Source organism: Anomalospiza imberbis, chromosome 16 (genome assembly GCF_031753505.1).
Source record: "Anomalospiza imberbis isolate Cuckoo-Finch-1a 21T00152 chromosome 16, ASM3175350v1, whole genome shotgun sequence".
NCBI lineage: Eukaryota > Metazoa > Chordata > Aves > Passeriformes > Viduidae > Anomalospiza > Anomalospiza imberbis.
Window position 1 is genome coordinate 16,457,735 of NC_089696.1, and position 23,467 is coordinate 16,481,201.

Consider the following 23,467-nt stretch of genomic DNA (forward strand, 5'->3'; position numbering starts at 1 on the left):
TCACTGCCGTGTCTTCCCCTGCAGTTGGCATTGGCAGAGATGCAGATGGGGCTCTCTTAGGTGTCCACTAATTAACTCCAATTGTTTCCTATTAGAGCTCACTGGTTACTAATCACTCGCAGTAAAGCCTTGCAAACTGGTCCATGGTGTGCTGCGTCCCTACATGGCCACGGTGCCTCATTCTGAGCCATCCCCAGCCCCGTGCCAGAGGATGAGCCTGGGCAGCCCCAGGCAGGGCTGTGCCACAGGTGCCCTTGGTGGTGTTGGGCTGACCCCTGTCCTGCCCGAGCCCCTGCCCATTCCCTCACCTGCCTGAGGGTGTGGGGGCTCCCTGTGGCCCCCCAGCTCTGCCTGGGGGTTGCCCAGCCCTGCCCTAAGAACAGCCCATGCATACGGACTGGTGAAAGACACTTTATTTACACGAAGGGATCACAAGCTGAACAAGGAAACTGGTGCCACTAAAGTACCCGTAACAGCAGGATTCTGTGCTTTATTCACAGGACAAAATATCAGTACAACATTTTCCATAGACTTCTTTGTCAAGCAGATACATCTCACTGTCCTCATGGGTACACATGGCGCGCAAGTGACAAAGGCAAAGTGCAGCTCTGCCTGCCCAGGACAGGGCCTGGCAGGGACAGTCCCACTGCCACTGTCCAGGAGCACCCATCTGCTTTGGGGCACAGAGGGATGTGCTTTGGGGCAGCCTGAACACAGGCTGCAGGGTGGGGCCATCCCTGTGGCCCTGGGGACCATGTGGTGCTAAGAGCAAACAGGACCCCACAGAGGAAGCCACGCTGCTGCTGACCCACTGGGACAGGCAGTGCTGCTGGGTACTCATCCCTTAGCTTGGATGCAGGACTCTGAGTCTTCCTTATCTTGGTTCTCTGGAGCATTGCAGACTCCTAAGGGTCAGGGAGTCCCTTGCCTGCCTCTGCTCACAATTCTGGGCAGGCTGGGCTGAGGGGGTCCTGGCTCCAGCCCCTTGGGCCCTCCTCAGAGAACATTGCAGCTTCGTGTCACTGCAGCTCTGCTCCCGGACACTTACTCCCACCTGAAGTCCTGCCCGACTGTTTCATAGAATTTGATATTATAAGGTCTATAAAAGTCCCGAAGCTGCTCGATCACCTCGGGGTCTATCTGCACGTGAGTCCTGCCCTTGGACTTGCCAAGGCAGCGAGGCAAGCCGCTGCTCTCTGACTTCTTCAGGCACGGAAAGCCTTTTGTCTTGTTGAAGTAGAAGTGCTTGTCTGTGATAACCCGTTTGATGCCCAGGAAATCCTGGACTTTGCCCATCTCCCCTGCTGGGTCCGTGATCAGCTTCTCGCCACTGACAAAGTGAATCTGCGAGAGGGGGAAGTACTGGAGCCAGCTCTCCAGGTGCACGGCGTACATCCCGATGCGGATGGCGTTCCAGGAGGTGTCCACCAGCCCCAGGCTGCGGTTGCGGAAGGTCAGCCCCTCGAAGGTGGGGATGTCTGGCTTCTTGGAGAGCGTCTGTGTGTAGTCCGAGATGGCACGGGTGACCGGGTTGCGCACCACCACGATCAGCTTCGTGTCCCGGGACATGTTGAAGATCCGCCGTGGTGCCTCTTTGGTGACAAAGTAGCTGGGGGTCTTCTCCACGGTGATCTGGCTGTCAAGTGTTCGTGGCATCAAGCTCCTGCAGGTGAAGCAGAAGGTGACGGTAAGGAGGGAGCCGGGACAGGCACCAGGACTGCGCCATGGGGCTGGTGACATGTCCCCTCCCAGTGGGACAAAGCAGGCACAGATCCCTCCAGCAGCACTGTGGAGGACCTTGGCCATGGATGACTTCCAGGTCGATCCGTGTCCCAGGGGACAGCCTGGGCAGAGGATGGGGGCACTGGCAGCCCCACACACACAGTAGCAAGTGTGTGTCCAGTGCCAGGATGCAGGAACGTGACGGCTGTGCCACACCACCACCACAAGCAGCCTTGGGGAGCAATGCACAGGCCCCAGGGGGCTGTGCCGCTCTGCCAGTGGGAGCTGGGACATGGGGCTGCCCAGGGATGTGGGGCTTGTGCCCACCAGGGTATCACCCACCCCACCAGGGCCTGACCAGGCCCAGCAGCTCCAAATGGGCTCCTGGGTACACCCGTCTGTTTCTGGCACTGGGAGCTGGGCTGCAGGCCAGGCAAGGAGCACCAGCCTGGGGGAAATGCAGCTTCCCTGCAGCCCAGCTTAGCACTAATTAAATCATTTGCTTTGACATCTGAACATCCAAATCAAATAAAAACTAATGGGATGGAAAGATTTATAAATTGGTCTTGTATTACTAGAGTAAACTATCAAATCCACTGCAGTCAGATTCATGGCATTGGAGGTCCCCTGGCTGGAGCAGGCAGACAGCAGGTAGGGAATGCCTGGCTGGAGTGGACAGGGAGTTGTGGCAGCCAGGATGAGGCCAGCACCCTTCTGCTGCATCCACACCCAGCAGCGCCCTGTGGCACCAGCACCCTGTGGCAGCAGCAGCTGCTGTGGTGTGAGCAGGCACAGCCCCAGTTCAGCTGGTGGAGCTCCCTGTGGCCCCCACAACGCAGATCCCAGGCACTGTGTGGGTGCTCGGCCCTGCACGGGGACCTGGTGCTGGCACCGCCGTCACTTCACCCACCTTGGAGCCCTGGGTGCTCTGGAGACTTTCCAGCCAGCAGCAGCCAGGGAAAGCAAAAACACCATCCCTCTCTGCATCCCTGTCTGCAGCCGTCCCTCCGGAGAGCCCAAGGCACTGGGTTATCCGTGCCACAAACCCGGACAGCTGCCAGGGCCACGAGGGCTCCCCCGGCTGGGTCAGTGCATGACCGGGGCCTGGCACCTCCAGCATCCCTAAAACACAGCCCATGGCCAGTGGCTTTGGGCCCATTAAAAGACCTCACTGGGAGGAGGTCCAGCAGCAGCCCACAGCACCTGTGTGTCCAGAGGACAGAGATGGAAGACCCAGGGCAAAGCGGGGAGTGGTGGCACCTGCTGAGGGCACCATCCCATGCGCCCTCATGTGCTCTTGACCAGCTTCCTAATTCGAGAGAAAACAAACTAATTAGTCAGCATAAATTAGCAGGGCTGGTTCACTGAGGTACCTGAGCACGGATGGTGCTTAATTGGCCTTTCCCACTGCTCTGCTCCAAACCCCATAAATCCCGATTATGATTCCCATTGTTAATGACTGTCAAGAAGTGCAGGCACGTGGTTCTATCGCCACATCACAAACAAGTTTCATCATAAATCAGCACAGGACAGCTCTGTAAGTGATTCACTATTACAATATATTGTGGAGGGTCATAAAACTGCTGTTTCATTAATGGCTCATCCTCAAGTCTGTTAGACTTTCATTACGTGAGTTATTAGGTCCATGCATTCAAAATACAAAATTACAGGTTCTAATCCATTATGAAAAACACAAAACCTCTGCATAGTAAATTACTGAAATGAGACAAGAGTTGTTTTTTTTAAATGGACTCCTAGTGTTTGCTGCTCCTGAGCAACAGAGACTGCTGAGACAACAAAACACTGCATGGGCAGATAAATAAATCAGCAGTGAAGCCATGCAAGGGGGAGAGATGTCATCCAGGCATTCATTTTCCCGCTAACGGCAGGATCCCCAGGGCTGCAGGAGCAGGGAAATGCATAGCAAACTTAATTACACCAGACTTAAAAATAATATTTTTGGACTTCTGCATTCACAGGGTTATTTGCATACAAATAGCATGTCACACAGCTTTAAGGCCCAGGCTGGCATATGTAGGTGTGAAGGTTCTTGGTGCTGGCCCACAGTGCCACAGCTGTGTGGCCAGGGCTCAGCCAGGAGTTGCTCCTGCTGCTCCACGGGCATGTCCTGTGGCTCCGCTGCTGTCCCCAGCTGGCCTTGGCACTGGCTCCTGGCATGTGCTGAGCCAGCTGCTGCCAGCATGGGGACAGGGATGTACGAGTGACACTGGCAGGGGGAGGATGGCTGGGGCACTCGCTCAGCACATTGCTCTGGCTGCAGGGACAGCATTAATTCCTCCTGAATTAGAGATTACTTTCACTAGACTTGCCCAGTTCTTAAAGCCCTTTATCGCCACTTGATATGGGCACTAACACTCCCTCCAGCCCAGATTTAGAGGTTGTGTTTGCCCGTGTTAGTGACATGGGGACATGTGTGGGTGCAGCCCAGGGGAGCTGCTGTGCCCTGCTGTGGCTCAGCTGTGCCCTGCGGTGCCTGGAGCCAGCACAGCTCCACAAGCCCACCACCCCAGCCCCCACAAGCCCAGCACCCCAGCCCTCACAAGCCCACCACCCCAGCCCCCACAAGCCCACCACCCCAGCCCCCACAAGCCCAGCACCCCAGCCCTCACAAGCCCACCACCCCAGCCCCCACAAGCCCACCACCCCAGCCCCACAAGCCCAGCACCCCAGCCCTCACAAGCCCACCACCCCAGCCCCACAAGCCCAGCACCCCAGCCCTCACAAGCCCAGCACCCCAGCCCCCACAAGCCCACCACCCCAGAGGTACTGGGCAGCAGCAAGGCAGAGCCTGCCCAAGGCAGCATGAAGGCAGCGACTCGCCCTGAAGGGGTTAACTCCTCACCAGCACCTTCCCGAGCCTGAATTATTAATTTTGTTATAATCTGCCTTTGGGCACCCCGCGGCCCCTACAACACTCCCACATTAAAGAAACATGCGGTCGCTCACTGGCTGTGCCGCTTTGATGTCGAACATGCGTGAAACACTCTCCCAGGGAGGAATTTGTACAAAATCTCATCAAACAATTGAGATATTGCAGATGAGAGTGGGGAGGGCAGTGCCCACTGATAATCCCATCACAGCCCGGCCCCAGAGCAGCTCCGGGTCAGTCCCTGCTGTGTGCAGAGGTTGGCGTGTGCGATCCTGAGCTCCATCTGCTCAGCGGCACGGAAACAAACTGCTTAATTTGGCAAAAAATCCCAAGTGCCAGCTCCTGTGGCGAGGGCTCTGCTCTTCCCCTCTCCCAGCTGATGTCACCAGCAGAGAGGGGTGGGCTGCGAGCGAGTCTCCAGCTGCAGCTTGATGCGCTGGGAGGTGAGCACGGCAAGCACAGGAGCCAGCAGTGCTCCAGCAGGACTGTGCCGTGCTGTGCCGTGCCGTGCCACGGGCGCACACACAGCTGACAGCACCCTCAGCTCCTGCCTGGCACCTCTGCTCAGCAGGACAGCGGGTGGCAGTGGTGGATGAAAGCTCCAGCACATCTACTTCTGGTAGCTTTGGGAAGTTTAAACAAAACTGGTTAAACAAGTGAGAACCCGAGATGTGATGAAAATAAAAACCTCTGGCTGAGAGACATCACAGGGGGCACGGAGGACACAGCGATGCCCTGGCCGAGGGCTGCACCACCCTGCCAAGGGTGTGAGGGGCTCAGGGGAGAGGGGGGATGCCCAGCAGCTCTGCAGCCCCAGAGCAGAGCTCTCGCTGCCCTGCTGGCAGCCCTGCGGGCTGGGGCCATCTGGCCCAGAGCAGGGCACTGCCATGCCCAGCAGGACAGACTGGCTGCATCCCCAGCCTGCAGAGACAGCACCGTGTCCACAGCCACAAGCACCACCCAAGGGTGGTGGCCCTGGCAGCAGCTGGCTGGGCCCCATGGCCCCGCTGCCACCACCCCACACTACAGCAGCCAGGATTTTATGATGGAGCAGCTCCCTTTAATAAATGTTTATGTTCAAAGAATTTACACCAGTGCTTGCAGACAGCTAATGAGGGACATTTCCATGCATAAAAGCAGAGCGAACACAGTAATTAACTTTGTTGCTGATTCATTTTTAATCATTTAAATACTCCAGAGATTTGCAGTGTCCTTTAAGTCAAGAGATTCTCTACCAAAGGGTACACTGCCATTGCCCTTCACAGTCACACCTATGTGTGACTCTCACCTTCCTCAGCACTGACAGAGGGTCTGGCAGAGGCCAAGGTCAGCTCTGAGGGCAGTGGAGCTGGGAAGGAGCAGGAGACGAGGGCTTCCTGCACTGCTTGCACAGAGCCCAGCTCTCAGCCCTGCTGGGGGCTGCCCTCTGCTCATGGACTGGCTGGAGTCTCCCCCTTTCCCACTTCCAAGGCATCTCCTTGCACAGGTGAAACTTCGAAACTGAATACTCGTTTTTAAAGCCTCTGCATGTGCCCCAGCTGCTGCAGCAATTCCCAAGCTAGCAGCCTGTGTCAGAGCCACGGCGGCCACTTGGTGACCTCCCTGTGCCAGGTGAGTGCAAATGGCAAATGGGCAGTACAGCCAAGCACCAACCCCACCAACCTGGTAATGGGTCCTGGAGGCTCCCTGTCACTCAGAGGCCTGTGAGCCAGCTCTGGCCCTTGTCCCTGTGTGCTCATCTCGGGGCACACATTGTGGGCAGAGCCCGGCTCCACCATGGACACCCAGGGTCACCAGGGCCTGCTGTCCTTTTCTCGCCAGCCTCACAGGGCAGCCAAGCCCATGGTGTGCCAGGTCACCGGCTGAATTTGGTACTTCCAAAGCAAAGGTGAGAACAAACTGCAGCATTAAACCAGGTGAAGGAACAGAGCTGGGATTCACATCTTTAATGCCGAAGGCGAGGAACCCCACGTGGGCTCATCTCCAGCCTCTCTCCCAGCTCCTCAGAGAGGGAAGCTGTCCTGGCCCGAGTGAGGGTCCTGGCAGCACCTGGTCCACCCCGGGCAGGACAGCAGGACTGCTGTCCACGGGCAGCACGGGCATGGCAGAGCCCAGGGAACGCTGCCCGGGCTGTGCTGCATGCAGCAGTCTCTGCCACGGGTTCCATGCTCATTCCCCAGAGCCAGGGCACTCTCTGAAGTCAAGGAAATTTCAAAGCATCCTTGAAGCTGCTGCCTTCCTCTCTTCTCACTAATTAACTTTACCCAAATGCACTGTCAGTAAAGCCCACAAACATGTCGCCGGGCAAAGCCTAATGGGCTCCCATTTGTGCGTGTGCCAGCCCGGCCATTATCCGGGAGCAATTAGCAATGGCCGGGAGCAATTAGCGTCTGCCGGCTCTTTGCCTGCCCTGCCACAGGCCCAGGGGCACGGGGACACAGCCATGTCCCCTGGCAGGGCTGCACGGTGCTCCAGCCGCCTTCCTTGTGCAGCTGCAGCGCCCGGAGCACCCCAAAACCAGGGGCAAGGCAGGGATGAGGGGCAGGGGCAGAGCTCCAGCGGCGCCGGTGCTCCAGGGACCTGTGGGAGCAGTGCACGGGAAGCCAAGCTCGAACCAAGTGCCATCCCTGGGATCAGGGCTCCAGGCAGAGGGGTCCGTGCAGAACCAGACAGGCTCTGCCCTGTGCCAACACCGCCCCCGGGCTCAGCTGTGGCAGCCAGGATGGGTGGGAGCCAGGCTCAGCCTGCCGCTGCAGCCACAAGGAAAAGCCCCTCTCTGTGAAAAGAGCTCTGGTCATCTGACAGGATCACTCAGGAATTCTAAGGAGAAAAACTGCACCCTGAGATGCTGCAATTAGAGCCACTACTCAAAGTTAACAGCAATTTAAATCACACCATCTTCCCTGTGTTCTGGAAAATATTGAAGGTTATTGGCCCACAGTACTTGCAGCAGGAAAAAGCTCAATATTGAACATTTAGTGCAGGATTGGTAATGAATCGATATTCCCCAGTAGCTGCTGTTTGGTTTCAGTTGTCTTTAAACAGACCTTGCTAAAAATATCTTTCCTGTAGTGTATCTGTAGCTAATGAGGTGGATTAGAGACTGATGGGAACTGGAAGCAGCACGGGGGCTCTGGGTCTGGAGCCAGTGAGTGGGCAGCCCCCGGGTAGTGGGGGGTCCCCCCCGGGGGGAGCCCGGGGTCTGGCTGTGCCCAGCGTTCATCTCCTGCACAGGGGGAGCGGGGGCTGCTCCGGGCCACGGCAGCAGCGAAGGCAGGAGGCACCGTGAGAGCAGCTGTGAACAAGCAAAGCATGACATTTGGAGAGGCAAGGACAGGCAGATGAGGAGGTGTCCCCTCCTGCTAGCTCTGCCATCTCTGTGTCAGACAAATGCCAGGGCAGGGTAAAACGTGAGAAAATGATAACCAGCGTTTCTGGAGCACCAAAGGGGCTCTCATGCTACTTGCAACTCCACCAAAGACCAACTTGGTCTCTCCACTTGGGTCCCCACTGGGGCACGAGGGAAAGACACAGCTTGGCACTGAGCAGCCAGAGGCTCCTGCAGGCGAAGTCTCCACTCACATCAGGGAATGCCTTTACCCTTGCCTTTCCAAGGGGTCGGTGCTCCGGGCAGCCTGCAGACACCACCCTCCACAAGCGTGGCAGCACCTGCTCTCCCCAGCGGGAAGCTGGAACACAGCCCCAGCCAGGCCAGGTGCAGCCCCCCACTCTGGGGTCCTGGCAGGCCCCTTGCAATCCCTGCTGCCCCCAGCCTCTGCTCTGTCCTTACTGGGCCATGGCCACTGGCAGGACTCTGCTCTCCTGCTCCCAGGCTCTTGGCAGAGCGACAGGAGCTTATCCCGCTGTGGGTTAGACCTGCTCCACATTAATTGCTCCAATTGCAAGGAGGGAAATCAATTCCACGTTTTATACTTTAGCAGCCTCTGTGCTTAAGTTTTGGCACATTTGTCAGTTTAAAAAAAATAAGGTAATAAAACCAAGGAAGTGTAATTTAATTGTTTTAGCTGAAGTAATTTGGAGGCCCCGCTGCTCAGGCATGATCTCTCTATTGATCCAGACAGAGCTGGGCCCTGGGGCAGGGAGCTGCTCACCTGGCCATGCTCCCACTGCTGCTCCCACCTTGCTCCAAAACCCCCCTGCCACTGCCACAGGCTGCATCCCTCCTGGTCATGGACAAGTCCCTTCACATGGACAATCCCAGGCTGAACAACGGCTCGGATGGAAGCTGTCTGCTCAGCTGCACACTGCTGCAGCCCCTCAGTGCCAGTGAGGGGAGAGGGCACAGCTCCTGCCTCCGGGGTCAGCACCACTGCTGGTGTCCACAGGTGCTCCTACATGCCCCGGGCAGGGTCTGTCCCTTCATTCAGGGCAGGCTCTGTGTCCCAAACCTCGTAAGGGAGTAGAGTTACAGGTTCAGTCCTGCACTGCCCATGAGGCTCCCAGCCCCACACTTCCCACACTGACAGCACACAGGGGAAGCACAGCCCAGAGCAGTCACAGACACAAGGATTCAGGGAAGGATCCCAGCTCAGGATTATGGGGTTTGCTTCCCAGCTAGGTGCTGAGCCCATGCAGCTCCCCTCTGAGCGAGTGGCTCAGCCAGGACCCATATTCTGCTCCATCACCCATCCTGCCACTCTGGGTGTCTTTCAGAGAAAGCACTGTCCTCACATGCCTGTGCTGCAGGGCTGCTCACAGCTGCTGGCTTTTAGGGAATGCAGGATGGGTGACAGTGCCTGATGTTGGGAGGAGGGTGTGGGAATGAAACAGACCTGCCAAGAGGCAAGAGCAGATGAAGGGTATTGCTGCAGCTACTCTCTGAAGGGTAGGAGGAATGTGGCATGCTGCAGGACACCCTCAAAGAGGGAAATAGCTTCAATGAGCTTCACCTGTGCCTGTCTTGGCTCTCCTGTCACCTCCCACCAGTACTGGCACCAGAGGATCGGAACACTCCTGGCTGCAGGGTCTGCTGTGACCCCAGCAGGACACAGGGCAGCAGCGCTGAGGTCTCTCCATGCAGTGCCTGTGCTGCCTCTCAAGGCACGAGCCCCAGGTACCAGGACCCGGGCAGAGCTGGGAGTGAGCACTACGTCACACTGACTTCCCACCTGCTTGCCACTGAGCACTGACCTGCTTTGGAACTGGGGACATCTCTGCCAGGAAACCGCCGTCAAGATGGAGGGCAGGAGAGCCTGGTGCGACCCCAAGGCCGCCTCCTCCGCCCAGCAGAGGCCCCATGGCCTTGCTAGAACGCACCCAGCATCTACAAGAGCACAGCAAGCACCCGCCAGTACACTGGGTGGGAACCACAGGGAGCAGGGGGTGAATAGCTGGCAGCACTGCTGAGCCCATGGGCGCTGTGACCTGCTTAACAGCAGCACTTGCTGCCACTCCCAGAGCGCCCACAGCACCTCACAAAAGCCCTTACAGGAATTAAAATCCCACCATCTCCTGCTGGAGACACACTCGCTGACCTCTGCAAATGATCAGAGATTCCATACAGATCCACAGTTCCTCGAGTTCAGAGAGATGGGATGGCAGAGGACAAGGACTGTCCCTCTCAGGAGCCAGCGATCAAACCCGGCAGCAGAAGCGTGCCGGGGTGCACCGAGCAGGGATGCGGGAGGACAGTGCATCCCGAGCAGGCACTCGCGCGTTTTGGAGAACCGTTCACCCAGGCAAATGTTTCCTCAGACGGGATGGAGGGGATGCCCTGGCATCGTCCTGGTTCGTGGGTGCCTACCGGCAGGGCCGGGCCTCGGGGGACTACAGCCGAGAGCCCCGGCGAACGGGCAGGACCGAGCCGCGACCCGCTCGGCTACAGCAAGAGGAGATCAAGGAAAACTCCCTGAGTGCGGCCGGGCGACAGCCTCCGCCGCCCGCCCGCCCGCCCGCCGGGACCGCTCCGGCCACTCCCGCCCCGCCGGCTCCATCGATTGACCGAGGAACGCGGACCCGAGTCCGCAGCGCCAGCGAGAGCGCCGGGAGAGGAGAAGGGACGCAGGCGGGCAGCGAGGCGGCGAGTGCCCGCGGTGTACAGGCACGGGGATGTTCCGGGACGGGGGACGGCCGGCGGCCGGGGACAAGGGGTGCCCGGGGCGGGCGGGGGCCGGTCCCGCAGCCGCCCGCCCTCACCTGTACCACTCCAGCCCGCGGTGGTAGTTCCTGTCGAAGAAGTGGGGCTCGGTGCCCAGCGCGCGCACCTCGGGGTGCACCCGGATGAACTCCAGCACGGCGCGGGTGCCGCCCTTCTTGACGCCCACCACGATGGCCCGCGGCAGGCGCTTGGTGCCCGGGCGGGCCGGCCCCGGGGCGCTGCCGGCCGGCGGGGCGGGGGGCGGCCGCCCGCACGGCCGCGACTGCTGCAGAAGTTTCTTGGCGGCGGCGGCGCGGGCGGGCGGGCAGCGGGCGCGGGGCGCGGCGGGGCTGCCGCAGCAGCACAGGAGGCTGTAGCACAGGTACGAGCAGGACAGCGACAGCGTGAAGAGGACGAGGACCCTCCCTGCCAGCCGCCGGGACGGAGCCGGAGCCACGGCCGGGGCCCACCCGCTCGGCGCCCTACGCGCCATGGCTCCATGGGGCCGCGCCGCCGGGCACGGCGGGCCCCGGCCCGGCGCCCCGGCCCCGGCGCGGCCGCTCCGGCATCGCCCGCGGCTACGCGGCGGCGCGGCCGGGCCGCCCGAGGGGGCTGCGCCCGCCCCGGCCCCCCTGCGCCCGCCGCCCCGCCGCGGCCATCCCCGCGATCGGGCGGCGGCGGCTCCGCGCTGCCTCCGCGGGAAGTGCCGGGGCAGCGGCGGCTGCGTCGCTATTTAAGGGGCCGCCTGACGTCAGCGCCTCCCGGAGCCCCCGCGGCCGCTCGGCGGCCGGTGCCTCCCCCGGGCCGGGCCGGGGGTACCGCCGCGCAGAGCCCTTCCTCCCGGGACCGGGCTGCCACGGGGCCGGGGCGGTCCCGCCGCCCGCCCAGTCCTGCCCTGCCCGGCCCCGGCGCCGCTGCGATCGTCCCGTCCCCGGTCGCGCTGTCCTGCCCGGCCCTGCCCCGCTCTGCCCCCACACCTAGCCCTGAACCGCTCGAAGCAGCGGTGTGGAGCCGGGGGCACCCGCCTCCGTCCCCGCAGCTGGGTCGGAAGCGGCGCCTCCCGCAGCCGCGCACCCTCCGCCCGGCAGCGGGGACCAGCAGCAGAGTGGTGTGAGCAGCCCTCGCCCGGGAGCGGCAGCCGGGGCTCGGGGCTGCGAGGGTCACGGCCGGTCCCCGGGATGCCCCAGCCCGGTGCCAGAGCAGCGCTGCCCGAACCATCAGCCCCCGAGGGGAGCGCGGCGGGACCGCCCCACGGTAGCAGTCGCTTCTGTCCTCGGGAGGGCAGGAGGAGCAGCCATCGGCCGCCGCGTTGCCGCTGGTAAGTAGGAGGGAAAAGCTTTAAAGTGACGCATGAATTAAATTTCACTGCCGGGCTGGGGCTGCTCAGCCCCGCCTGTCCCGGGTCTGATGCCCCACATGCAGGCTGACCCGGGAAGCCCACCGGCTGTGCCAGAGTCTGAATGCAGACTGCTCCATCCCCATCCCCGGCTCCCCTTTTCTTTCCTTTCCTCTTGCACCCCGACATTCCAGGCTTCCGCTTGGCTGCTCCTGCTGAGCCCAAGGGCTGCGTGCGGCACCGCTTAGACATTAGCAGCCATCGCTCCTGCTTTCTCAGCATTAGAAGCTTGATCGGCTGCAGAAAACTACTTGTCTTGTTCCTTGGGAAGAAAGATGATGACAGGGTAAGACAGGCAAGAAGTGCCAGCCCGACACAAACGAGGATGCTGCAGGCTCCCGGCAGCCAGTCCAGGGCGGGGACCAGGTTCCCTCCTGTGCAACACCCAGAACTCGGTGCACACATGCGAAACAATGGAAAAAAAGAATGAAAAGCAGTGCTGCCTGCAGCCTCTCACCTGGGCTGGGGCGGGAGCATGGCACTGCTCCTCCCTGGGAGCAGGAATGGAGTCTCCAGGAAGACGTATCCTGTTGCCTCAGGAGAGCTCTGGACCTAGAGGATGGGCTGAGTCCTTGTGGAGACAAACTTCATCATCCTCAGTGACCCATGGGTTTTTCCTTTTGGACATTGGGTACTGTGTCCACTGCTCTGTGTGGCAGGCAGGGCTGAGCCCCAGCCCCTCTGTGTGGGTCAAAGCAGGGGGATGGAGCCACGGGCACAGCACCAGCCCAGAGGACAGCGCTGGGCAATCCCTGACTGATGGGAGCGCACCCAGGGCTGGTTCTCCCCCCACTCACGTGCTGCACCAGGGCCAGCAGAGTGCCGGCAGGGCCCTGGCACTGACAGAGGCCACAGGACTTCATCCTCCTCTCTGAGGGCCACTGCCCTGCCCGGGCAACAACAGCAAGGGTGGAGGTACCTGAGGGGCCAGGCAATGGCAGGTTCTGCTTTCTACGGTGGAAAGTATCCATCACTTAGTTCCTCTCCATGACAAACTGCCAAATCTGTGGAAAAGTTGCTTTTTCCATTTTAGATCACCACCTCCATGTGGTGATCCAGCCTCAGCAGCAGACACATTGCCTAAGCATGAACATTAGAGGCGTCTGGATAAATAAAGCTGCTGCGGATGCCTCAACACCTCCAGGTTTCTCTACTTGCAAGGGAGGAATGTTTTGTAAAGCCGACAATTTTGCTTCCAGTCTTTGTATCTGTGCAGGGCACGTCTTTTCCATTACATGTTTGCTGTTTACACCCCACTCCACATAAACAGCTTTCTGGTGCCATCAGCACACTCCCAGCCCTGCTGCCTGTGCTAACAGAGCCCCAGGAGCCAGCCCCCAGTGGGATTGCCAGACTGGGGTGCCAGGCACTGGCATTGCAGGAGGAAGGAGCCCACTGGGTCACTGCAGAAGATTCCCTCTCCTCACCCAGTGCCTTGCAGCATGGGGGCTGGAGGAAGAACTTTGAGCTCTGGAAAACATCCCGCCCCCTTCTGCCCCCTCACCTGTTCCTTTGTGGAGCTGGTGCTGCATCCTGCTCCCAGCCTTATACCATCCTCTCCTTCATCTTCTCTTCCGCACTTTCCTTAGCCACTTTTCAGGGTCCCACCAGTGCTCCCTCTCCTCCCCACCTCTCTTGGGTCCCTGGCTCTGTTCCCAAGCAGATCTTTCCCATCTTGCCTCCTTCATCACTCCCAAGCTCTCCAATCTCGGGCTGTACTGGGATTTACCAAAGCAGCTAGGAACCTCACTGCCTTGTCTGACATTAACCCTGAAGGACCCCCAGCATCCTGTCCCTCCCAGGCCACTTGCAGCTCCTCGATGCTGCTTTGCCCAGGGTGGTTTCTCCAGTATGGCCCTGGCAGCCTCTCCTGCTCCTCCCTGCTCAGAGCAGCACTTGGCTCATGGGACCGTGGGGCTGTGGCCAAACAGCGCTCATGACACAGACACCACAGAAGGGATTTGCAGCCTGTCTTCAGGCCTCAGGCTAGCCCTTTTACCTTGTTTCCCCTCTGAGAGACTGATCTCACCATAGCATCAACTGACAGCAGCAGGATCCACTGCTGGGCGCTCGCAGCTCTGTGTGTTTTCCAGGGAGGAGCTGGTCCAGGGCTCATCCCAAGCACAGGCAGCTGCCAGGCAGGCAGAGAGAAAAGCTGCCCAAGTGCAGGGATCGGGAGATTATTACAGAAATACCCAAAGTTTGTGCCAGAAGCGCATGAAACCTGAAAGAGTAGGGAAGCAATAAAGTGCACACTAGAGAGGGCAAATAAGATTAAAAGTGGTGTCCTGCCCATTATGTCTCCATGTTGAAGGCAGAACAGAACAAGTTTAAAATTTATTTCCAGAGCCAAAGAAAGTGCTCAGCACCAAAATGTCGCTGTTAGTCCAGTTTTTTGTGTCTAATATTGATGTCATTAAGAATCTTTTGTTTCTGGGCTGACAAACTGCCACCTGCCCTTGTATGAGGAATCAGAGGCTGAGCACTGCATGTGCATGGACAGGGAGATGCTCAGTGCGGGGCAGCCAGAGCTGAGTTGCTCCAGCCTCATGGCCCTGATGAGGCCCTGAAACAGACACCAGTCCTGTTGCTCAAGTGCCTCCCTGTTCTCCTTGTCCTGGAGAAAACTTGGAGCTGCTAAAAGGACATTTTGTCATTTTGGAGTCGGGCAGCGGAGCAGAGGGATGCAGTTGAGCCAGATCCATGGGCAGCTGTGAGGGGCCAGGAGGATGCAAGGATGGGGATCGGAGCTGATGGTGCTCACAGACTTGCTGCACATCCCCAGGATACCACGGACACTGTGGGGGGCACAGGCCAGCAGGACTCAGCCATTCCCAAGCACTGCGAGCACGCTGGGACTGCATCCTCACTCCCAAAGTCTCCAGGATCACCGTGGCAGCTATCAGCATTCGGGGGGTTCCCTCCCCCCAGCGTAGCCCTTGCACCATCCTGGCCTGGTGAGAGCCACAGTCTCGGTGCTGCAGAGGATGGAAGTGGTGCTCAGTCCCATCAACTGATGGCACTTCAGCTGCCCTGGCCCCTGAGATACTTCCGAGGGTTGATCCTGGCTACCACAGCCCCTCGGCTCCTTCACACCCCACCCAACACTGCTGGCACATCTCCCAGCTCTGCACTTTGGGGTCTCCTAAGGGCAGTGGAGTCTCAAAGTGCCCGTCAGACAGCAGGATGGAAGTGCAGGCTGTGGAGCTGCCTTGAATTGGGTCTGAACTCCTGTTAAGCCTCATTAATCAGTTGTAAATGCACTGTATTCTCAATAAGGTCAGAAACAATAAATTTAATTTTGACTCTGACTCAAGCTACTTTGGTCCTAATTCTGAGCCTCATGCCCAGCCGGAGCAGCCAGCCCTGGCTGTGCTGCACAAACTCATTTGATTCTGAAATGCATTTTTAAGCAGGATGGAGTGGTGCTTAAAAGCTAAATGGCTTCCCCCGGCTGTAATCACTGCTAAGAGTCCTGGAATGAAAGGGATGAAGTCTGGGGGCGGGGGGAGGTTTTAATCTCACTGAATAGATTACAGAGATTACTGCAATTTAATCCTTACATATCTGTCACTGACGCTGCAAAGACCATAACCGAGGTGGGCACGGGTGTGCCGGCCCCCCCCCCCCCGAGCTCCTGCCCCTCGTAGCGAGGCCGTGTTACAGCTCTGCTGCCCACCACGCCGGGGCCACTGCTGCTCCCGCTGGAGCGAGGTCCAGCAGGCACTGACCCCGGTGCTGCCTTCTGACAAAGAAGATGCCAGGTCAGGCTGACTGTCCCAGCCACGACCACCTGGGCAGGGCGGGCAGCTGCTGTGGGACTGTGGGCTGAACCTTGTCCACGGGAATGGCACCTGCTGGCTGTGCTGGGCTGGAAATGCACCAGAACCTGAAGAAAAGGAGGGAAGGGCTCTGGGAGGAGGCAGTGCAGGTAGGGCGGGGTTGACCCACAGGTTCCCTGTGTCCTGGTTCCCCAGGGTGGCAGGATCCTCCCTCTCCCCCATGAGCATCCCTCCTGCCCCGAAAGGAGGCAGAGCCACCTCCCGGGTGCCGGAGGGCTCCAGGCGGCTGTTCCGGGTCTGTCAGCGTCAGGCACAGTGTGAACAGCACAGAAAATGATGCAGTTGCAGGGTTCATCTGTGTGCTGCGGCAGGCGGGGACCCTGTAACCATCTCTGCTCTCATCACACACCAGCACCGCACGGAGCTCTCCCCAGCTCTCCACAGCGCCTGCTTAGGGTAAATCTCATTATCATTCCTCGGGGATCACAGGGCAGGAGCTAGCTCTCCAATAACTAGAAATATCTCTCTGGCTCACAGACCTTCACAATTATATTTAACTGCAAATGAGGAATCTGTACTCAAACACAAGCTGGTAATTTTTTTTTTTTTTTTTTGAAGCTTGTTTTCAGTGTCACCTCATGTTCAGCCCAGCTCTTCCACAGCTCTGTAACCCCGTCCTTGCCTTACGTAAACTCGAAGGCAGAAAATCAGAAGTGAGCTGCCCTGTTCCCACAGAAGGGACAGGACTGGGTAACTCACTCTTGTTCCCAACACTGCTGCCTTCTCTGGCACCATCGCTGGGTGGAGAAAGGCCTGCACTCTTCTTCCTCACTTCACTGAGGGTCCCCCTCCACATGCCAGGAGGTGTCACTGCCCACTTTGAAAGCTATGGGCTGCCTAAAAAGCCACAAAAGACCATCAGAGCAGGAAGTGCTGGCAGAGGGCTTGCGCTGCAGGAAGGCTGTGGAGGCAGCAGCGCCTCTCCCAGGAGGGGTCCCTGCAAAACCAACACCAACCCCCCTGCGCCATCCTCGGGGACTGCTGGGCATCAGGGAGCGCTTCCCTTCTCCTGCCCCCTCTGGGTGAGCAGCCACAAGGCTCTGGTTCAGGGTAACTGGGCACAGCACAGGGGACCCACCTGAACTCCACAGAGCCAGCACACGCAGAAGGTCCGGGCAACGCCAACTCCTGTACTGACAGCCCTGCACTGCTGGAGGCTTTTAAAGCCTCCCCGACAGCCATTTGAATTGTCCTGACTGACCTCACCTGGGGCTCGGGGGCCCAGAGGGCACCTGCACCTGCAAGGGCTTGCCCTGGGGATGCCGGGCAGGGGCATGACTGCGGGCTCATGGGGCAGCCCAGGGAGGGACAGGTACACGGTTGTGCCAGACACAAGAGGTTGTGACAGCAGAACAGCAGAAGCTTTGGTGGCAGCTTTGCACTAAAATTAACTCATTTGACAGCAGTTTCTGTTGCATTTCCATGGGCTTCAGAGCTGTGAGTGAGCGAAGGGCACAGGGAGGAGTGAAGAAGTGACATGCTCCTGTCTCGGTGCCCTGCAGCCAGGGCTGCGTGGCGCACAGGCAGCTGCTGGGCAGGGACGATGTGAGCACAAAGCCGTGGGTCACTGCCAGCCCAGGCGGGCAGAGGGGCTGCCAGATCAGCTGGGCCACTCTTGACCCGTGTGACGGTCTCCCAGCAGCTTGCCCTGAGCCTGCCCTCTGCTCCCTGCAGCCTGCCGGCTTTGACCCTGCTCTGCACCTGTCGGAAACAGCCTAGAACAGCCCCTCTTGGCAGCGCAGCAACCTCTGTCTTTGCCGAAGGTGGCAGGTGTGGCAGGCAGCAGAGGGGCGGCGGGCAGAGAGCCCTGCTGTGAGAGGGCTCCCAGCTCGGCGTGTTCAGCGCTGTCCCATTCCCACTGTCCTCCTGCAGCTCCCTCCAGCTCCCCTCCCCGGTTCACAAGTCCAAAAGAGCCATAAAGGCTCTTTGGAGTGAGGCTCTGGCTGTGCCGTGTCAGCTGATAATGCAGCCCGCACGGAGGGTGCTGGGGACGGGCTGCCCTGCAGCTCCCCGTGTCAGGTGCCTGTGCTGGCCACAGCGGGCACTGACTGCCCCGGCAGGGCTGGCGCTGCCCCGGCTGCTGAGGGATTCTCCTCCAGCAGCGCAGTCCCCTATGAGCGTGAATCCTTCACATCAGAAGTTCTCTCCAGCAGGAGCACTTTGAACACCCCGCCTGCTATTTTTAATGGGATTGAAAAGAGAACAAAACCATTTAAGAACTTGAGGAATCAAAGCAAGTGTCCCCACGTCACGCCCAGTGCTTGCAGCTATATCCTGATTAATGACAAGAAAGAGTGGGGAAACAACATTTAATCACACCCTGTTTATACTAGAGCCAAAAATCAAAGCACTGCATTCCTCTTTCATGAGAAAAACGAGGTGGGCATTTCCCCTCTGGTGATTAAGTTTCCTACTACAAGCACATCAATTTCCTTGATTTGGCATGGGGTCCTCGATCATGCCACAAATGAGGGCTTCCTTAGCAGCAAAATATTGCAGACCCCCAGCCAGATCCATACACAAGACACTGATGTCCATCTATCATTTGTCTGGATCATCCCAATACACATCTCCTCGGGGAGATGGAGATGAGGCAGTTGCAGCCAAACCACAGCTCATGATTGGCACAGCTGCAGCAGCCTCAGCCGAGGGCACCGCGGGGCTCTGGCCACTGGCCCTGTGTCCTCTGGGCACGCAGCCGGCATGGGCACTGCTGCCCGTGTGAGCGTGGTGAGGACGGCTGGAGCAGGGCATGAACCCTTTGCTGGGCTGAACCCAGTGGGCTGGACGCAGGACCCTGCAGGGCCAGACCTTCGCAGTGCCGGTGGCAATGCTGCAGCTCTGTCACTGGCCAGACCTGCAGCAGGACCCAAGTCCTGTGCCATTGTGGCCACACCGACTCCCATGCTGAGGAGGGAGCAGAGCGGGGCCCAGCTCTGGTAGTGGGCCGGGGCTGACGCAGACAGAGATGCTGTTGGGGCTGCTCTGGGGACCTCAACTCTGCTCCCAGCCCAGAAAAGCGGGTCAGGGAGCACATCACCTCTGCAACACCCACTCCCTCCATCCCCTGACTCCCCCCTGCCTACATCGATTTGCTCGGGATTCCTTGATTAATTAATGTCAGAGAAATGCAAGGTCTGTTAATTACCTCTGATTAATTAGGGTGAACTTTTAATTGTATCCCTAAGCTGAGATATGCTGTTCAATAGGCTCTGTAATTAGTGACCCAGCAATCTCTGTTAAACCAATTAGTCCAGTGTAACAAGTGTAAGGAGCTGGGGGCTGCCCAGTGGGCAGGGGTGCTCCGGCAGCCTCGCACAGGGCCCTGCCAGTCAGTGCCATCTGTGCAGAGTTGTGCACATGCTTTTTGTCCCACATCCACGGGAGATGACAGTTGGCCATGGCAGGCTGGCCCTCAAGTGCAGTGGTGGCAGGGGCTGAAGTGACCTGTGCTGACTGGGATGCCCCATGCTCTCCCCAGGCACCTCAGGGGGTTCCAGGTCCCTGGGAAGCTTCTCTGTAGGGTGTGAGGTAACTGGTTAAAAACAACCCAGCCTTCACCCAGAGGTCAGCCTGTTACCTGGCTCACTGTTCTCCGTGATGTCCTTCTGTCCTTCCATCTTTCTGGCCTTCCTTCTATTCTTTTATCCCTCTGCCTGGCCCTTGCTCACTTGAGCAAAAGGCTCTGGCAGGCAGAAGAAAACTTTCTTCCCATTGGGATATTTCATCATCTACTGCAGTTTGATATCCAGGTCAGGAAGCAGATGGCGAGTAGCCTGGCTGTCCTGGCAAGCGGGGACAGGAGCGGCTGTTTCCAGCGCTTGCTGAGGCGCTCCATTAACTGTGCCAGCAGCACCAGCCCTCACCCACTCCCACGCCTGCTCTCCCCTCCAGCAGGACCCAGCAGGGTGGGCCACAAGGCCACGCCGCAGAGACGGACACTGACAGCACAGACACGCTGGGTCACCTCTGCCCTGGGAGCAAAATCCCTCAGGGAAATGGGGGCAGTGCCCGCTCATCCCAGGGCTGGAGAGTCCAGCCACGGTGACCCCCTGACTCGAGCTCCTCCTGGGCCGGGGGGCCACCTCTCAATATGGATAAGCAGGAGCTAAGCAGGAGCTGGAGCTGGGGGCTGCACAGTTGCTCAGCCCCAGCTCTGCCAGGCTTGCTTGCAGTGGCACGGCCGTGTGGCACACAGCCCCCAGCGGGAACCGGGCTGTGGCCTCTGGCTCCACACACTTGTCCCACTGCCTGCTGGTGAATGGCCCCCCTGCGCCTGCCTGGCGCCACTGGCACTGCCGCTGCCTGGAGACTCCTGTCAGAACCACCCAGGCCCCAGGAAGTCATTAGTAATTAATTTGGTTTCTAATCTTCTAATCCAACTGCTCCTTGATTTGATAAGCAAAAAATCTGCTTTGGCCACATGGTCGCTGTTCCATGTGCTGTGTCCCCACAGAGACACTGGCAAGGACAGTGTCACCCTGAGCCAGACTCTGCATCGCCCTCTCCTGTGGCAGAGGATTCCGGGTCCTGCCCAGCTGTGCCACGCCGTGCTGTGCTGTGCTGTCCCTGGTCCCAGCCCTGAATGAAAGGGCTGAGGGTCCACATGCCCCACCTTGCTCTTTCTGGACCTGGAGCTGAGACAAGACAATTTACACTTCTGTTTGAGGCCGGGAGCCATCATGCACCTCAGGTTTCCAGGAGAGGAGCCTTCCCTGTCCTGCTGTCCATGGTGTCACGGTCCCACTGGGTGGGCAGGGGCACTGAGTGCCTGTGCTTCAGTGGCAGTGGCTGTGAACCACCCCTGCCCAAGGGGCTGTGGGCTCTGTCCTGCAGTGTGCTCAGTGTCCTGGTTCCCCCTGAAGCAGCACAGGGACACAGGGCATGTGTGCCTGGCCGGGGACCCCCGGCCCCACGGGCGCAGCGGGCACGGGGCACGCGCCGCCCACGGGGCCAGCAGCTGTAAGCTGTGTGGCAAAGCAGCCAGCAGCGGGCCTGCAGAACACGACGGGATGAGGGAACATCACAGATGAGAGCCCAAATCCTTCATTAAATCCCACATTAATCTCTAAGAACAGCGATGTCAAAAATCTTAGCAGCAAAATTAAATTGTGTAGCCATATTTCAGCTGCACAAAATCAATATTAATTATGGTGGGACAGACATTGCTGAGAAGGGGTCTGACCCAGTATTTACCATTGCAGTCCAACTCCAGCTTGGCGACTTGTTTATGTAAAACAACAGCACATGTTTTTGTGCCAAACAGCCTCAATCCAGTGGGTGTTGGGGCTGAATACAGATGTGCTGGGACAACAACCCTCCCGCAGAAAGGACACACTAGGAAGGCTGTGTACAGCTGAGCAGGAAGGGGGGAAGGTGGCCATGGTCCCTGAAAAGGGGTCTGCAGGCCTTGGCAGCACCGTGTCCTGTTGGCATTGCCACCCCTGGTTCTGCCCAGCTCCCCCAGCTTCTGCACGGGGGCTGCGTGCCCTCTGCCCTGGGCTCTGCTTCCTGGGGATTTACTCTCAGCTAGAATGAAGCTCATGTCAGAGGGTTAAATCCCATGTTTAAACATAGTTTTTCTCCTAGTTACATTAAAACTGAGTCTGAGCAGGCCAAAAGTCCATGTGGGACCTGTCAAGTTCAGCAGCCCCCAGGAGGACTGTTGCCTTCCTTCAGAAAGCCTGTTTTACCCTGGTTTACTCACCCTGCTTCGGTGAGCTCTAATCAGAGAAAGCTGAAATGTGGTTTGCAGCTGAGCCTGCCTGCCCACCCTGTTTGCCCTGCCTGCAGGGAGGTGGGATGGTTTTAAGGGAAGGGATTTGATTGGAATGGCTCCTATCCAGTGTGGAATTTGGGGGCAGAGGGAAATTGTTGCAACTTAGTCATTGAAATGTGACTTCTTGGTGCAGGGGAAGCTGGGCAGGAATACTCCTGGTCAGGCCATTGCAAAATGATGCCTGCCAAAAATCCAGACCTTGGGCTTGCAAGGACTGGGCTGTGGGCTGCGTGTCCCCATGGGCACTGGACAACAGGGCAGAGTGGGACGTGTCTGTGCTGGAGCAGGGGCAGGGGCCCATCTGGTTGGGCTGGGTCACACCTGGCCAGGGCAGAGGCCCTGATGAGTGGCTCACCGGCAGCCTGTAGGGGAACAGGGCTGTCAGGGGTGTCCCCTCATGCCCGAGGCCGTGGCACTGGGCTGGGCTGGGCTCTGTGCTCCATGGCACCAGAGCTGGCTGGCTGGACGTGGAGCATCCCTGGCGCCTGTCTCAGGCAGTTAGTGTCACATTATGAGATGATCCAGAACAGGGAGTTTGGGGCAAAGGAATTAAAATGGGAGGGAGAGTTTTAATTAGAGAAAGAAGTCAGAGTCCATAATCAGCTGGGTGAGTGACTGCCTGCTGTGGAGAATTCTCCATATGTCAAATGGCATCAATCAAAATGCCACTTCTTATACAATGGCCTCTGTGCAGGAGGAGGGGCTGCTGGCCCTGTGCTCAGGGCATTGCTCTGCCTCGGGCAGGGCATTCCCCCACTGCAGTCCCTGGGTTTCCGAACACCCCACAGCACAGGGGAGCAGGGCCAGGACCAGCCTGTGCCATGCCTCAGACTCCTGCACTGCGTATGGTGGCAGTGTCATGGGGGGTCTCTCTGTGCTCTTCCCCAGCTCCCAGGCGTTCTCCAGGCAAGAGGAACAGAATGGCTTCTTGGGGGCCATAACCAGCCCCGTGGCTCTCTCCAGGTTCATCACAGGTAACATGAGTTGCTGCAATCCTCTGTAACGGTCAGCAGTACAAGGGGAGCGTGTATCCTGGTGTGCTGGGGCAGGAGAGGGTGTCCAGCCAGCAGGAGGCTGGAATGTGGGTCCCTTTGGTCCTGTGCCCACCCACAGCTCCAGAGACCCCTGGTGATGCCTGTCAGCAGCAGGGCCCAGCTGAGCCCAGTCTGGCGGTCAGAGCCCAGGAGCAGTGCCGAGGCATGGGAGATTCCTGACACCGGCGGGGCCCAGGGGCTGGCTTTGTCCTTGGCCTTATCCTCATCCTTGTCCTTGCCTTGGCCTTGTCCATGTCATTCCTGCCACGTCCTTCCAGCTGCACCTTGCTCTCCTGCAGGCTCAGTGGCTCCCTGTTCACGCCGGGCTGTGTCCAGCAAACATCTGCGGGTGTTCCTTTAGAAACGTGCTTCACGCACCAATAGTTTAACAGGGCAGAGATGAAATGGTTCATGCTCCACATTTCTCCAGGAGGACAGTGGCTTTCCTGGAGATGGAGCGGTCGGAGTGGGAAGAGGAGCCCTGCCATGCTAGGACTGAGCTGCGCAGGATGTGTGGATGCAGGAGTGCCATGAAGCTGGGCAGCCCCACGGGGAAGGGTCCTCCCGTGGCACAGGACGCTTTGGCCAGTTAGGTGCCACATCTCCCAGGGTCTCCCGTCCATGCTGCCTGAGGATGTGTTCCCAGCATGTCACGAGGGGCTGCCCCCCTGGGCGCCCTGCCCTCTGCCCCCGCTCAGGGTGTCTCA

The 23,467-nt window shown here is 58.9% G+C and overlaps 1 protein-coding gene across 1 annotated transcript; it reads right to left on the reverse strand.

Annotated features, from left to right (window-relative positions):
- Positions 1-397: 397 nt before the first annotated feature.
- HS3ST2 (heparan sulfate-glucosamine 3-sulfotransferase 2) lies at positions 398-11,329 on the reverse strand. Its single transcript, XM_068207378.1, has 2 exons — positions 10,769-11,329; positions 398-1,663 (listed from the first exon to the last, which is right to left on the reverse strand). The coding sequence occupies exons 1-2, from the start codon at positions 11,200-11,202 to the stop codon at positions 1,045-1,047; spliced, it is 1,053 nt and encodes a 350-aa protein (XP_068063479.1). The 5' UTR covers positions 11,203-11,329; the 3' UTR covers positions 398-1,044.
- Between the last annotated feature and the right edge of the window lie 12,138 nt (positions 11,330-23,467).